Source organism: Scyliorhinus torazame, chromosome 8, assembly GCF_047496885.1.
Source record: "Scyliorhinus torazame isolate Kashiwa2021f chromosome 8, sScyTor2.1, whole genome shotgun sequence".
NCBI lineage: Eukaryota > Metazoa > Chordata > Chondrichthyes > Carcharhiniformes > Scyliorhinidae > Scyliorhinus > Scyliorhinus torazame.
In genome coordinates, this window is record NC_092714.1 from 275,831,967 (window position 1) to 275,845,125 (window position 13,159).

General features: G+C 49.5%; 1 protein-coding gene across 6 annotated transcripts in view; it reads right to left on the reverse strand.

Moving 5' to 3' along the window:
* tox2 (TOX high mobility group box family member 2) overlaps positions 1-13,159 on the reverse strand; it is a 273,425-nt gene that overhangs the window by 122,698 nt on the left and 137,568 nt on the right. For 4 of the 6 annotated variants that reach the window (XM_072515364.1, XM_072515366.1, XM_072515367.1 and 1 more), the window contains exon 2: positions 809-874. The exons of the other annotated variants lie outside the window; for them this stretch is intronic. In XM_072515364.1, coding sequence (XP_072371465.1) covers positions 809-874 — 66 coding nt within the window. The remainder of the gene's footprint in view (positions 1-808; positions 875-13,159) is intronic. 6 annotated transcript variants of the gene reach the window in all.

Consider the following 13,159-nt stretch of genomic DNA (forward strand, 5'->3'; position numbering starts at 1 on the left):
CCCTTCCTCGGCCAATTGGGAAATGTACAGTTTGATTGGTTGGCTGACTGGATGATTTTGGGATGTCAAACAACCTTTTGCCAATCAACAACACATCTAGAAACAGTCAGCAAAATTGTTCAAAGAAGATGAACAAATGTCAGTTCTCGGTCTACGATTTCGCTCCCCAGGTTTGTTGTTCCCCGACTTACATCTTCCGTCCTTGGAGGTTTCGGGGCAATCCCGGGGGGTGGTGGGGGGTTGGCCTTATTAAATCGGTCAGCGAGCAGCTAAAATGAGAGGCCTGTGGGGTGGTGGACATTTAAACTTTGGCCCTTCAAACTTGCAAAGACATTGTTGGCAGGAAGTCAGTCTACCTGGCGCTCGTACTCCTGAACGGAGCAGGTTATTGGATGGGGAAAGGTCAGCAACTCCTTTTCCTCCTGGCTCCTCAGGAAGAGATATTTTTCAAAGCTTCAACTACCTGCTCTTGAAAGTCAAGTGGCAACTGAGGAATGGTGACCGCAGGGCAGTCCATCGCCTGCCTTGCTCAGCTGTGAAGGCTTTTGAAGTGGGTTTCTTTAAATGGGCGGGACACCCAAGGTGCCAGTTCGGCCAAATATAAATCCCACAGATTCAATGGTTGGACCCATTACTGTGTATGTGGGTGGGTTGTGTAACTGCTAAATTGATACAATTTACACCCCCCCCCCCCCCCCCACCAAAAAAAAGACGGAAAGCATCCAGATTCCAACCATTTGGATTCTTTACACATGGAAAAAAATGAAGGGGTCAGAAAGCTGGGAACTGTAAACCTCGGACCACTTACCTGATTGGCAGGCAGGTAATCCTGGTTGGCATCAGTCAGACTCATGTACATATTGTCCCCATCAAACTGAAAATGGAACAAAACAAAAATCAGCATTGGAGGAACCTGAACCACACAAAGTTTCAGATAATTAACAATGAGATATTCCTACTCCAGGGGTGGCTGGGAACCACAAGTCGCAGCGCACTTGCTAACTGACCTACCAAGGCAGCAGAATCATTATTTTTTCTGTAATATACTTACCCAACACTTAGGCAAGATTACCTAACCTTAAATAAGCGTGAATCAATAATCAGACTTCATTAAAGAGCAGTGCAATTACTGGTTCACATAGCAAGAATGACCAACTTCTCTCCAACCACTTGTCAACTGGGAGGCTTGAGTCACAATTTGCAAGGATTCTCTCACACATTTTGTTACATTAATCAAAATATGTGAATGAAGAAATGCTCTTGGCATCAAAAAGATAAGAGAAACAGACTACAAATGTCACTGGGATCAGAGAAATAATGTCAGGGCGATTCCAACTTCACACGCACACAAACTCACTCACACATTCACACACACACGCACTCACACACACACTCACTCACACACTCACTCACACATTCACACACACGCACTCACACATTCACACACACACACTCACACATTCACACACACTCACTCACACATTCACACACACACACACTCACACATTCACACACACACTCACACACACATTCACACACACATGCACTCACACACACACTCACTCACACATTCACACACACGCACTCACACATTCACACACACTCACTCACACATTCACACACACACACACACACTCACACATACACACACACACACTCACACATTCACACACACACTCACATTCACACATACACGCACTCACACACACACTCACTCACACATTCACACACACGCACTCACACATTCACACACACGCACTCACACATTCACACACACACATTCACACACACGCACTCACGCATTCACACACACATTCACACACACGCACTCACACACTCACACACACACTCACTCACACATTCACACACACGCACTCACACATTCACACACACACTCACACATTCACACACACTCACACACACACTCACTCACACATTCACACACACTCACTCACACATTCACACACACACACTCACACATTCACACACACACATTCACACACACGCACTCACACATTCACACACACATTCACACACACTCACTCACACATTCACACACACGCACTCACACATTCACACACACACACTCACACATTCACACACACACACTCACACATTCACACACACACACTCACACACTCACTCACACATTCACACACACACACACACGCACTCACACATTCACACACACTCACTCACACATTCACACACACACTCACACATTCACACACACACTCACTCACACATTCACACACACACTCACACATTCACACACACACGCACTCACACATTCACACACACACTCACACATTCACACACACACTCACTCACACATTCACTCACACATTCACACACACACGCACACACACACACTCACACACACACTCACACATTCGCACACACACGCACTCACACACTCACACACACCCTCACACATTCACACACACACTCACTCACACATTCACACACACACTCACACATTCACACACACACTCACACACACGCACTCACACATTCACACACACACTCACTCACACATTCACTCCCACATTCTCCCACATTCACACACACACGCACACACATGCACTCACACATTCACACACACACTCACACATTCACTCACACATTCACACACACACACACATTCACACACACGCACACACCACTTACACACACACTCACACATTCACTCACACATTCACACACACACACACATTCACACACACACTCTCCCACATTCACACACTCACACATTCACACACACACGCACACACATTCTCCCACATTCACACACACACACACATTCACACACACACTCACACATTCTCCCACATTCACACACACATTCACACACATTCACACACACACTTTCTCCCACACTCACACATTCACACACACACTCACACATTCACACACACACTCACTCACACATTCACACACACACACTCACACATTCACACACACACACGCACACACACACACTCACACACACACTCACACATTCGCACACACACGCACTCACACATTCACACACACACTCACACACACCCTCACACATTCACACACACACTCACTCACACATTCACACACACACTCACACATTCACACACACACTCACACACACGCACTCACACATTCACACACACACTCACTCACACATTCACTCCCACATTCTCCCACATTCACACACACACGCACACACATGCACTCACACATTCACACACACACTCACACATTCACACACACACTCACACATTCATGCACACTCACACATTCACGCACACGCACACACCACTTACACACACACTCACACATTCACTCACACACACACACGCACACACCACTTACACACACACTCACACATTCACTCACACATTCACACACACACACACATTCACACACACACTCTCCCACATTCACACACACATTCACACACACACATTCTCCCACACTCACACATTCACACACACACACTCACACACACATTCACACATTCTCCCACATTCACACACACATTCACACACATTCACACACACACTTTCTCCCACACTCACACATTCACACACACACTCACACATTCACACACACTCACACCCACCCACCATAACAAGCACTAACTGCAACACACTGTTGATTATGAAGAATCTCTGACATTATCACAGAGGACATTTCGGCTGAAGCAATGTGCACGTATCAAACTGACTTCTGTGTCAGAAGTTCCATTGAGGCAGCCCAGTGACTTTGTGATTAGTGAACTTTTGTTAGCACGAGTGTGGTGCTGAAATGCAGCAGTCTGACATCTGTTAGTGACAACACTGTGACAAAATAATCCCACGCATTTCCCATTCCTCCACATTGTGTCATTCGGCCTCTATGTTTGTGCTGGCCTTTGTTCCACACCAGGGCCGTCTCCTCTAACATAATTGGAATCTCCTGGTTCTCCCCTGCAACTACAACATTCACAAAAACTCCACCACACCAGGCCTCAGCTAAACGTCTCATCGAAAAGGTGGAACCGCTGTCAGTGCAACTCTCTGTCACTACAGTTCTGGTGTGTCAGCCTCGGGTTTTATGCTCAAACCATGGAGCGGGGATTAAACCTGGAACCTTGTGAGCCAGAGGTAAGAGAATGGGGCCACAGCATCAAGTTCCACCAAAACCTGGCCTGGTATTTCAGGTAGATGCTAGAAGATCCCTTGGCACTATTTCGAAGAACAGGCAACTTCGCCACAGTGTCCTCGTCAATATCTATCTCTCAATCAACATCAGTGGAATAGATTTTCTGCCCATCATCATATTTAGCTGTTTATGGGATCTTGCTGTGCACACTTTGGCTGCTGCATTACAACAGTGACTACACTTCAAAAGCACCTCACTGGCTGTCAAGTGCCTTGGGACATCCTGAGGTTACGTTAAGTGGCAGAAAGTTTCAACTTTTTCTTTTTTGTTGTGTTGTAATGAGGAAACCAGGACATCCAAGCAGAGCGCTCTCTACAGGCTGCTGGCATAATAGCAGCATAACTCACTATGGGAGGAAACTGCCTCTGGATCTCGTTCACCTCTTCAAGTGCTGCTCCTCATCCTCCTAGTCATGGGTGGTACATAAAGCTGCAGCCGTGTTCCTCCATCGTGCCCTGCCCTTTCCTGTGCCTTGTGTCTCGCCCCATGTCAGCCCCATCCCTTCCAGTTCAGTCACCACAGTCCATGTCGTTCTTGGCCTGCCCTGTTACCATTTCCCAGCTGGTCTCCACCTGAGAGAAACCTTTGGCAATCACTCTTGGGACATCCTTAGCACATGACTGAGCATCTTCTACAGTGCTTCTGGATCTCGAGGACAATGATCTCGAGGACAATGCTGTAGCAACCAACCTTCTTGTACGGGCTCTCATTGGAAGTTCTATTTGGCCAGTAGATGTTACAAACCTGTTGGAAACTATTATGAAAGGCGTTGCCTTCGCCCATCTCAGTATCCTCCAGCAGTCAGATCCACACAGCAGGACTGACTTACATTACTTTTGTAGAGTCTAATTTTGGTTTTAATACTTTATTATTTGGATTTCCAGATGGTTTGAAGTCTGCTAAATGCACCTGTAGCTTTATTTAGCCGGCCTCGATGGCCGTCTTACCACTGTTGCCATTGCTGGTAACGCTCTTGAGGTAAGTGGAGTCCTCAACATACTCTAGCGCTTCTCCATCAATGGTACTTGACGATGTCGCAAAGTCTGGAGTATGGCAAGGCTGCATCGGCTCTGCTATTCATCATTGTCGGTGCTTAGCACTGCTGCCTCACAGTGCCAGGGATCCGGGTTCAATTCCGGCCTCGGGTCACTGTCTTCTGGAGTCTGCACGTCCTCCCCGTGTCTGCGTGGGTTTCCCCCGGGTGCTCCGGTTTCCTCCCACGGTCCAAAGATGTGCAGGTTAGGTGAGGTTATGGGGATAGGGTGGGGAAGTGGGCCTGGGTAGGGTGCTCTTTCAGAGGGTTGGTGTAGACCCGATGGGCCGAATGGCCTCCTTCAGCACTGTACGGATTCTATAGGTTATGTGTCAAACAACGTCAGAACATCCCAGTGGAATTCAGTGGAACCTCTTTTCATACTTGGAGGAGCTCGCCTTCGCTGATGACCTGTCTGACATCTCTTCAAGATTCATCCACCTCCAGGAGAACTCTGACAGAGTCAGCATGCAAAACAGACTGACCTTTGTGCAATTGTCCTTAATTAGTGTTCATACTTTGTTTGCTAATTGTTCCGAAAGCTACTGCGATTGGATCTGAACTTCCTTCTGGGCAGTTGTGATCAGGACCCCGCCCACAATGGGCGTGACCAAGCCTCACCTCCTTAAACCTACTTAAACAAGCTCACCCAGGATCTACTGGCTTCCTGGGATCTACTGGCCTCCCCAGTGAGGTCCCAGCCGTGCACTGTGCAGTACTGGGGCGAAATTCTCCGTAATCGGTGCGATGCCCGCCGACCGGAATCGGTCGCACCTTGGGGGGCCGAGCCCTAACCTTGAGGGGCTAGGCCCGCGCCGGACTGACTTCCGCCCCGCCAGCCGGCGCGGAAATGACATCTCCGGGCGGCGCATGCGCGGGAGCGTTAGTGGCCGCCCACGGCATCCCCGCGCATGCACAGTGTAGGGGGGTCTCTTCAAGGAAAAGAGTGCCCACACGGCACAGGCCCGCCCGTGGATCGGTGGGCCCCGATCGCGGGCCAGACCACCGGTTGGGCACCCCCCCGGGACCAGATCGCCCCACGCCCCCCCCCCAGGACCCCGGAGCCCGCCCGCGCCGCCTTGTCCCGCCGGTAAGAGAGGTGGTTTCATCTACGCCGGCGGGACAGGCATTCCAGCGGGGGGGGGGGGGGTCGGAGAATCTCGCCCAAGGTCCATGCAAATGTGAACCAGGTGGAATGGTACCCGAGGGGTCTCCCAGGGCATTGGAGGCCCCAGGATGGCCAGGGATAGGGCAGAGTGGCCCCCTAGACCTCCCCCGGAATGTTAGCACCTTGGCACTGCCACCCTTGCACTGAGAAGGTGCCCAGCTGACACTGACAAGCTGGCAGGGTTCCAGGGTGGCACTGCCAAGGGACAGGGCCCGAGGGGAGCCATGCCCATGAAACGAGGGTGGAGGGGAGGTGTGATGGGTGGGGGGCACATGATAGGTAAGAATGGGTGTCTGGGGGTGGGGGGGGGGGGTGGGGGGGGGGGGGAGAAGGAGGTGACAAATGAGGGTCCTGGAGGGGGGGGTGGGGGACCTGAAGAGAGTGGCCTCCAGAGACTGCATAGCAGGGTGTCTACATTTGGGGGGGGGGGGGGGGGGGGGGGGAGGGGGGTAATGCCCATGTGTCCGGGGGGGGGACATTGCCCATGGGTGGGAAGACAAGCTTGCTCGTCTTTCAAAATGGCAGCCCGATCTCTGAGTTCAGCTCCCAGGGCTGAGAATAATTGTAAAATGTGGGTTAAACCAGTGAGAAACTCCCAGGGCCCAAAACAGTGACGATGGGCGCGATCTACCGGCTGTTCACGCTGGGGGGAATATTCCGCTTCCACGCTGGCGCACGGTTTCCTGGCGACGAGGGCTGCAGCCATCGGGAAATCACATTGACAACGGCGAGGTCGGTAAATCCTGCTGGCGGGGGGGGGGGGGGGGGGGGGCTACCTCACCGAAAAACAGGCAGCAGGATGGCCGGTGAATCCCGCCCTTAAGTGTGGTTAGATTGCGATGGGCAATTCTCCGACAGAGCCGACAGGAAAGTCCCAGCAAAACCCGCTGCACACAACACTTAGAAACGTGTGCATTAATTGGCAGATATTGTAATGAAGCTCCAGGCACCTTCCCTCTCGACCTTTCTCATAGAGGACGCTCCTAAAAACTGACGGCTTTGATAAACAATTGGTCGGCTGACCTATTACCCCTGATGTGATTCGCTGTCACACTTAGTTTGATAATGGCCCTGTGAAGCCCCTGGGAAGTTTCATTACGTTAAAGGTGCTATATAAATGTGGGTTGTTATTGGTTAAACATTAGTCCCCTCTGAACGGTAACTTAAACAGCAAAACCCACGGTTCACCTGATTTACAAAAAGTGACAGCCTACAATCTCTTGATTTGGCAATCTCAGTGGGAGGCAGGCCAGACATTCGATTGAAAATGGTTTCATTCTGATTGGGATGGAATTGAACATGGGATCGATACTGGGTAATGCACACAGTTTTGTCAATCTTTCTGTGGTCACCATGAAGTCATTATTACAAAGCTGGATTAAGAGTTTGTTGATTATGTGAGATGAGCACTCCCGGGGAGCCAATTAGAATACGCGCCCTCCACAACCCCTATTCGCACCATTAGTCTATGGGACACCTTTATCACAGCCATCGCTCGCTTACTGTCAGTGTAGGCAGTAGGAAGCTTTATCAACGGGAGTCGTGTTTTACCAGAATGACAGGCCATCAAAATCCATTTCGACATGGCCGTACCGCACTGCTACTCAGGAGACACCATTTTACCATTACTGCTGACTCATTTACAGAGAGGTTCTCTACGAGCAAATTGCAGTTCAAGTCTGAAATTCATCATATAATGATAATGGACTGGAATCTACTGCCTGAACGTGAGGTGAAGGCAGATTCAATAGTAATTCTCAAACAGAAAGAATCTGCAGGACAATTGGGAAAGGGCAGCAGAGTTGGATTAATTGAATAGCCAGGTACAGGCCTGATGGGCTGAATGGGCTACCTCCGTGCTGTCAGATTATGGATTAAAATACTGAGGCCTGGATTTTCACTGTGGTTCAAACAGTCTGAGAGTGTTGCCAAGGTAACCGTTGACCAATGCAGAAACTATAGCAACAACTACAGCCTCAGGTTTCAATGATGGCATGGAATTTTAGAAGTTTCAGCACCATTAAAAACCCATTTACTGATCACAGTCAATGTTTCTGACAGGTTTCAAACTCACGGCAACATTGGAATCTAGGAAGCGAGTCAGAAATATCCCACCGTCCATCTTGTTCACATTCCACTACCCTGGTAATCACGTGGATTTACATAGAGTCACCCACAGCGATCAATCTCTACTAACTAATCTACAATAGGAAATAACGAGATGAGGAAACCCCAAGTAGTGGAGGGGCCTTGCGAACATTAGGCCCAAAGTTCGCGAGCACGATGCCCTCATCCACGGCATCCAAATGAAATTCATCCCATTTGAAACTGAGTGAAGAATTCCCAGTTTTTATGTCGGGACCTTGTTCCAGGCATCGACCACTCGCTGTTCCCCAGACTGTTCTAAGGTTCTAGACAAGGTGAGACAGCTTTTTACTGATCTGTGCACCATGTCCTCAATCCTCTCTCTCGCCTGAAACAAACCAATTACACGTGCTCTTCAATGTTCTTCCTGAGAAACTCTGTCCCACAACCCTTCTCGTTTCTGTACGATTATCCCCTTTTTGCCTGACTTCTCTTCTTGCTCTTAATCTACCAATTTATTGAAGTGTTGGGTGCTCTGAGGTACAGACGAACCAACACGGTTGCGATTGGTACCACGCAGTTTTATTCCATTTAACTATTTATACATCAGACTTGGTACTCAGCACGTTGTGACGGTGTGAGTGTCTTGCTATGAGGTCCTGGCCCTGTGCTGTCTCCAGATGGACTGCCCAGGAAGTGTCGTGTTTCTTATCTTATACTGTGTCTGCTCTTGTCTGTGATTGGCTGTCGTGTTATGTGTGCTAATTGGTCCGTTGGTCTGTCTATCATTATGTATGTGTTATGATGTATGTTTGAATATCATGACATTTATAACATTATTTTCATACCCTTTCTTGCAATGAACCAATGGTAGTTGAGAGGCGAATCATCTGAAGTTTCATTGAGGTATGTTTATAATAGCAAAGGAGGCCATTTGACCCAGCAAACCCATACTGCCTTGCCTTCCAGTCCCACTCTCCACTCTATCCTCGTAGTCCTGCAAGTTTATTTCCCTCAAATGCCCATCCAATTTCCTTTTGAAATCACTCATTGTCTCTTCCTCCACCACCCTCGTGGGTAGTGAGTTCCAGGTCATTACCACTTCACTGTGTAAAAATATCCTTCCTCACATTCCCCCTGCACCTTCTTGAGGCCTTCCACATCCTTCCTCAGGTGTGGTGACCAGGGCTGGACGCAATCCTCTAACTTTGGCCTAACTGAAGCTTTATAAAGGTTCAGCATAATTTGCCGAATTTTACTCAAGGTCCCGTAGGCTTTTTCAAGGCTGTGAAAAAACGCTATTTTGGAATAAATATTACATTAGTTTTTGTCATCGAAAAATTCTTAAAATGTTCATGTTGTCGCATGTCTCGGCAATAGTCCTTTCCCAAGTCTGCAGGAACCAGAGGCTGTGTTGAATGTTTCCTGTATGCATCTGGGGAACAGGTATTATTCATTGGCAGGTGAGTTCCTGAATTTTCTAATTGAGTGTGTAGTACAGGGCCGTCCAATGTGGGTTCATCAAAATGCAAAAAGCAGGCCGAACTTTGTCACATCTCCTGAAAACAATTCCAAGCCACCTTGCATTTTGAAATGCATTAGCTTGTGACACACAGCAAGATCCCATAAACAGAAATGAGATGGATAATCAGTTCATTAGCTTCACATATTCCCGGCTGAGGGAGGAATGATTTCCACTGATCCAGGGTGCCCAAGGATCATTGATGGACGCGTCCACAGTTTGACATCTCACCTGAAGGATGGTGCACTGCACTTGGAGTGGGGCTTGTAGCACAGCGTTTTGACATCAAAGTGCGCGAGCTACCGACAGAACCAGGCCAGAGCAGGTTGCCGGGGATTGGTGAACTGTGCTTGTATGTTCCCTGCTGAACTGTAATGTTCGGTATTTAAGCTGCAGGTTTCTAATGGGGAAATTTGTCTTCATTGATTCTAACCAAATGAAAATTTGGAGAGTTCAATTCGAGATTACCAGTGAGAACAAGGTCTTCTCCCCACATTCTCCACGTTTGTGAAAGGCAGTTCTTAAAGTGGTATCGCTGCCATTGTGACAACATCCACATTCCTGTTAAATCACCTGAATGCTTTAAAACGTGCTACCTGATCACAGTTGGGGAAAGAGAATTATTAAATCGTTCAGACATTTACACTATCATCATGAACTTGATACCAACTTGTCCTCATGGCCTTACAGACAGCTGTCTGGATAATGCAAATTGACGAATTGACCAATTAGACATTTGTTATGATCCTAACAGGAGTAGACAGCCAAGAAAGGTTAGCTCCCAAAAACGGCAAAACAAAACAAAACAAACACACCACATCTTCGCCACACGACCAGAAGGATGTGGAGGCTTTAGAGAGGGTGCAGAAGAGATTTACCAGGATGTTGCCTGGTATGGAGGGCATTAGCTGTGAGGAGCGGTTGAATAAACTCGGTTTGTTCTCACTGGAATGACGGAGGTTGAGGGGCGACCTGATAGAGGTCTACAAAATTATGAGGGGCATAGACAGAGTGGATAGTCAGAGGCTTTTCCCCAGGGTAGAGGGGTCAATTACTAGGGGGCATAGGTTTAAGGTGAGAGGGGCAAGGTTTAGAGTAGATGTACGAGGCAAGTTTTTTACACAGAGGGTAGTGGGTACCTGGAACTCGCTGCCGGAGAAGGTGGTGGAAGCAGGGGCGATAGTGACATTTAAGGGGCATCTTGACAAATATATGAATAGGATGGGAATAGAGGGATACGGACCCAGGAAGTGTAGACGATTGTAGTTTAGTCGGGCAGCATGGTCGGCACGGGCTTGGAGGGCCGAAGGGCCTGTTCCTGTGCTGTACTTTTCTTTGTTCTTTGTTCTTTTATTCAGTTTGTTTCCGTATCTGAGGAGGAATTTTGAAGCTTTAACCACATTTCACATACATCCGCTGGTTTGCTGGACACCTGGGTAACAGTGCTATCGAAGGTGCCACCTGTGTGGTTCAAAGTCTATGGTTTTTCCTTTGCCATTTGGAAGAGAGCTCATTTGGAGACAAATGTTAAATTGATTGGTTCTCGCAGGAGGTGATGAAGGCCTGATTGGCATCACACTCAGGGCGCAATTACCCCGAAAGAGAACAGAGTCCCATGGCGGGCACGGCTCGCCATGTGTTCCCCGGCAACTCGCGTTGGACAAGGGGCCTGAAGGGGGATTCAAGGCTGCGTGTAACTCTGTCTTGAACAATGGGGAGCTCTGCTCACCGGAACTCCCCATTGTACCGACATCGGGACGCCATTTAAATATGGGGCGGGAACCCCCACTGCACATGCGCTGGGATGTCGCAAGCACACGCTGGTGCTCCCGCGCATGCGCCAACTCGCGCCGGCCGGCGGAGGCCCTTCGGCACCGGCTGGCGAGGCTCCTAGCCCCTTCCGTGCCGGCCGGCGCGACGCAAACCACGCCGGGGCCGGCCTAGCCCCTGAGGGTGCGGAGGATTCCGCCGACGCCGGAGTGGTTCACGCCCCTCCTTCCCGCCGGAGTTGCCGGCCCCGTCGGCTTCCGAAGAATCCCGCCCATGGTGACCCGATCTCCAAGGCCCCCCTCAGCCCGAACTATGGGAGGGTCCTAACTGCCCCCCAACACTCGACCCGACCCGATCACACGCGCAACAAGAATGCCAGCTTGGCACCCTTGCAGTGCCTATGCCAGCTGGAAGTGCCACCTCGGCACCTTGGCAGTACCAGGCTGGCACCCGGGTGGCACCAGCAGTGGCAGGGTACCACCTTGCCCAAAGGGCGCCTCCAATCCCCTGGAAGACACCCGTGAGTGCCGTTCCGTCTGGTCCCCGTTTGTGGTGAGCAGTGCTGAGCGGCACTCGCCCGAGAGCTCTGATGCGAAGAGGTTGAATCCCAAAGCTTCAGGAACCTCGGGAATCTGCACATTAGAATAATGCTTCCTGCCTCGCTCTAATATGCGGATTTGCCAGCAAGTGATCCCGTCCATTGCGGAAGGGATTCACATCGCAACATCGTGCAAGATCCCGTTGGATCTCGTGAGGTGTTGTGAGCTGGGTAGATCCCGGGGTCTCCCGGCTTTCACTGGCCAGGCTGCGCTGCGGCGATCGCGCCCCCATTCCTAAAGCTATTCAATTTTGAGAGACATCCTTTTCTAACAAACAACTTGGTCTAAAGAATTTGCCAGGAGCAGGATCCTTCGACAGCTCTTCAACATCGCTGGGTGGATAAGAATGGTCCAATTTCTTCAATCGTGCCTCGATGTTATCTTCAAATCATTCTCAGAAGCCCCCTCACTGGCTCTCTGCTTGAGTTGCTGCCCAAATATTGACCCCCCCAAGGAGAGAACGTAGCGCGGCCGACTGTTGCAGAACTTAAAGGGAAGTTTGCAAGTTTGGGGAAAGTGCAGGTGTGTGGGTCTGAATCAATAGCTCTTTCAAAGAGCTGTCACAGAGACGATGGGCTGAATGGTAATCGCAGCCTGCCTACAGGAGAGGGCAGAAAAATTGAAGAACAAAGAAAACAAAAGCGAAAAGATCTCTCTCAGCGAGGACTTTGTTGCCTTGAGCCAGGCGAGGAAACGAATGTGAATGAGAGAGAATGTGACCGGTTTTACAATGCTGTGTGTATCTGGAAAAAAAAACAGTTGCGATTAACCACAAACCTTCCTGCAGCCTCCCCCACTGCCAC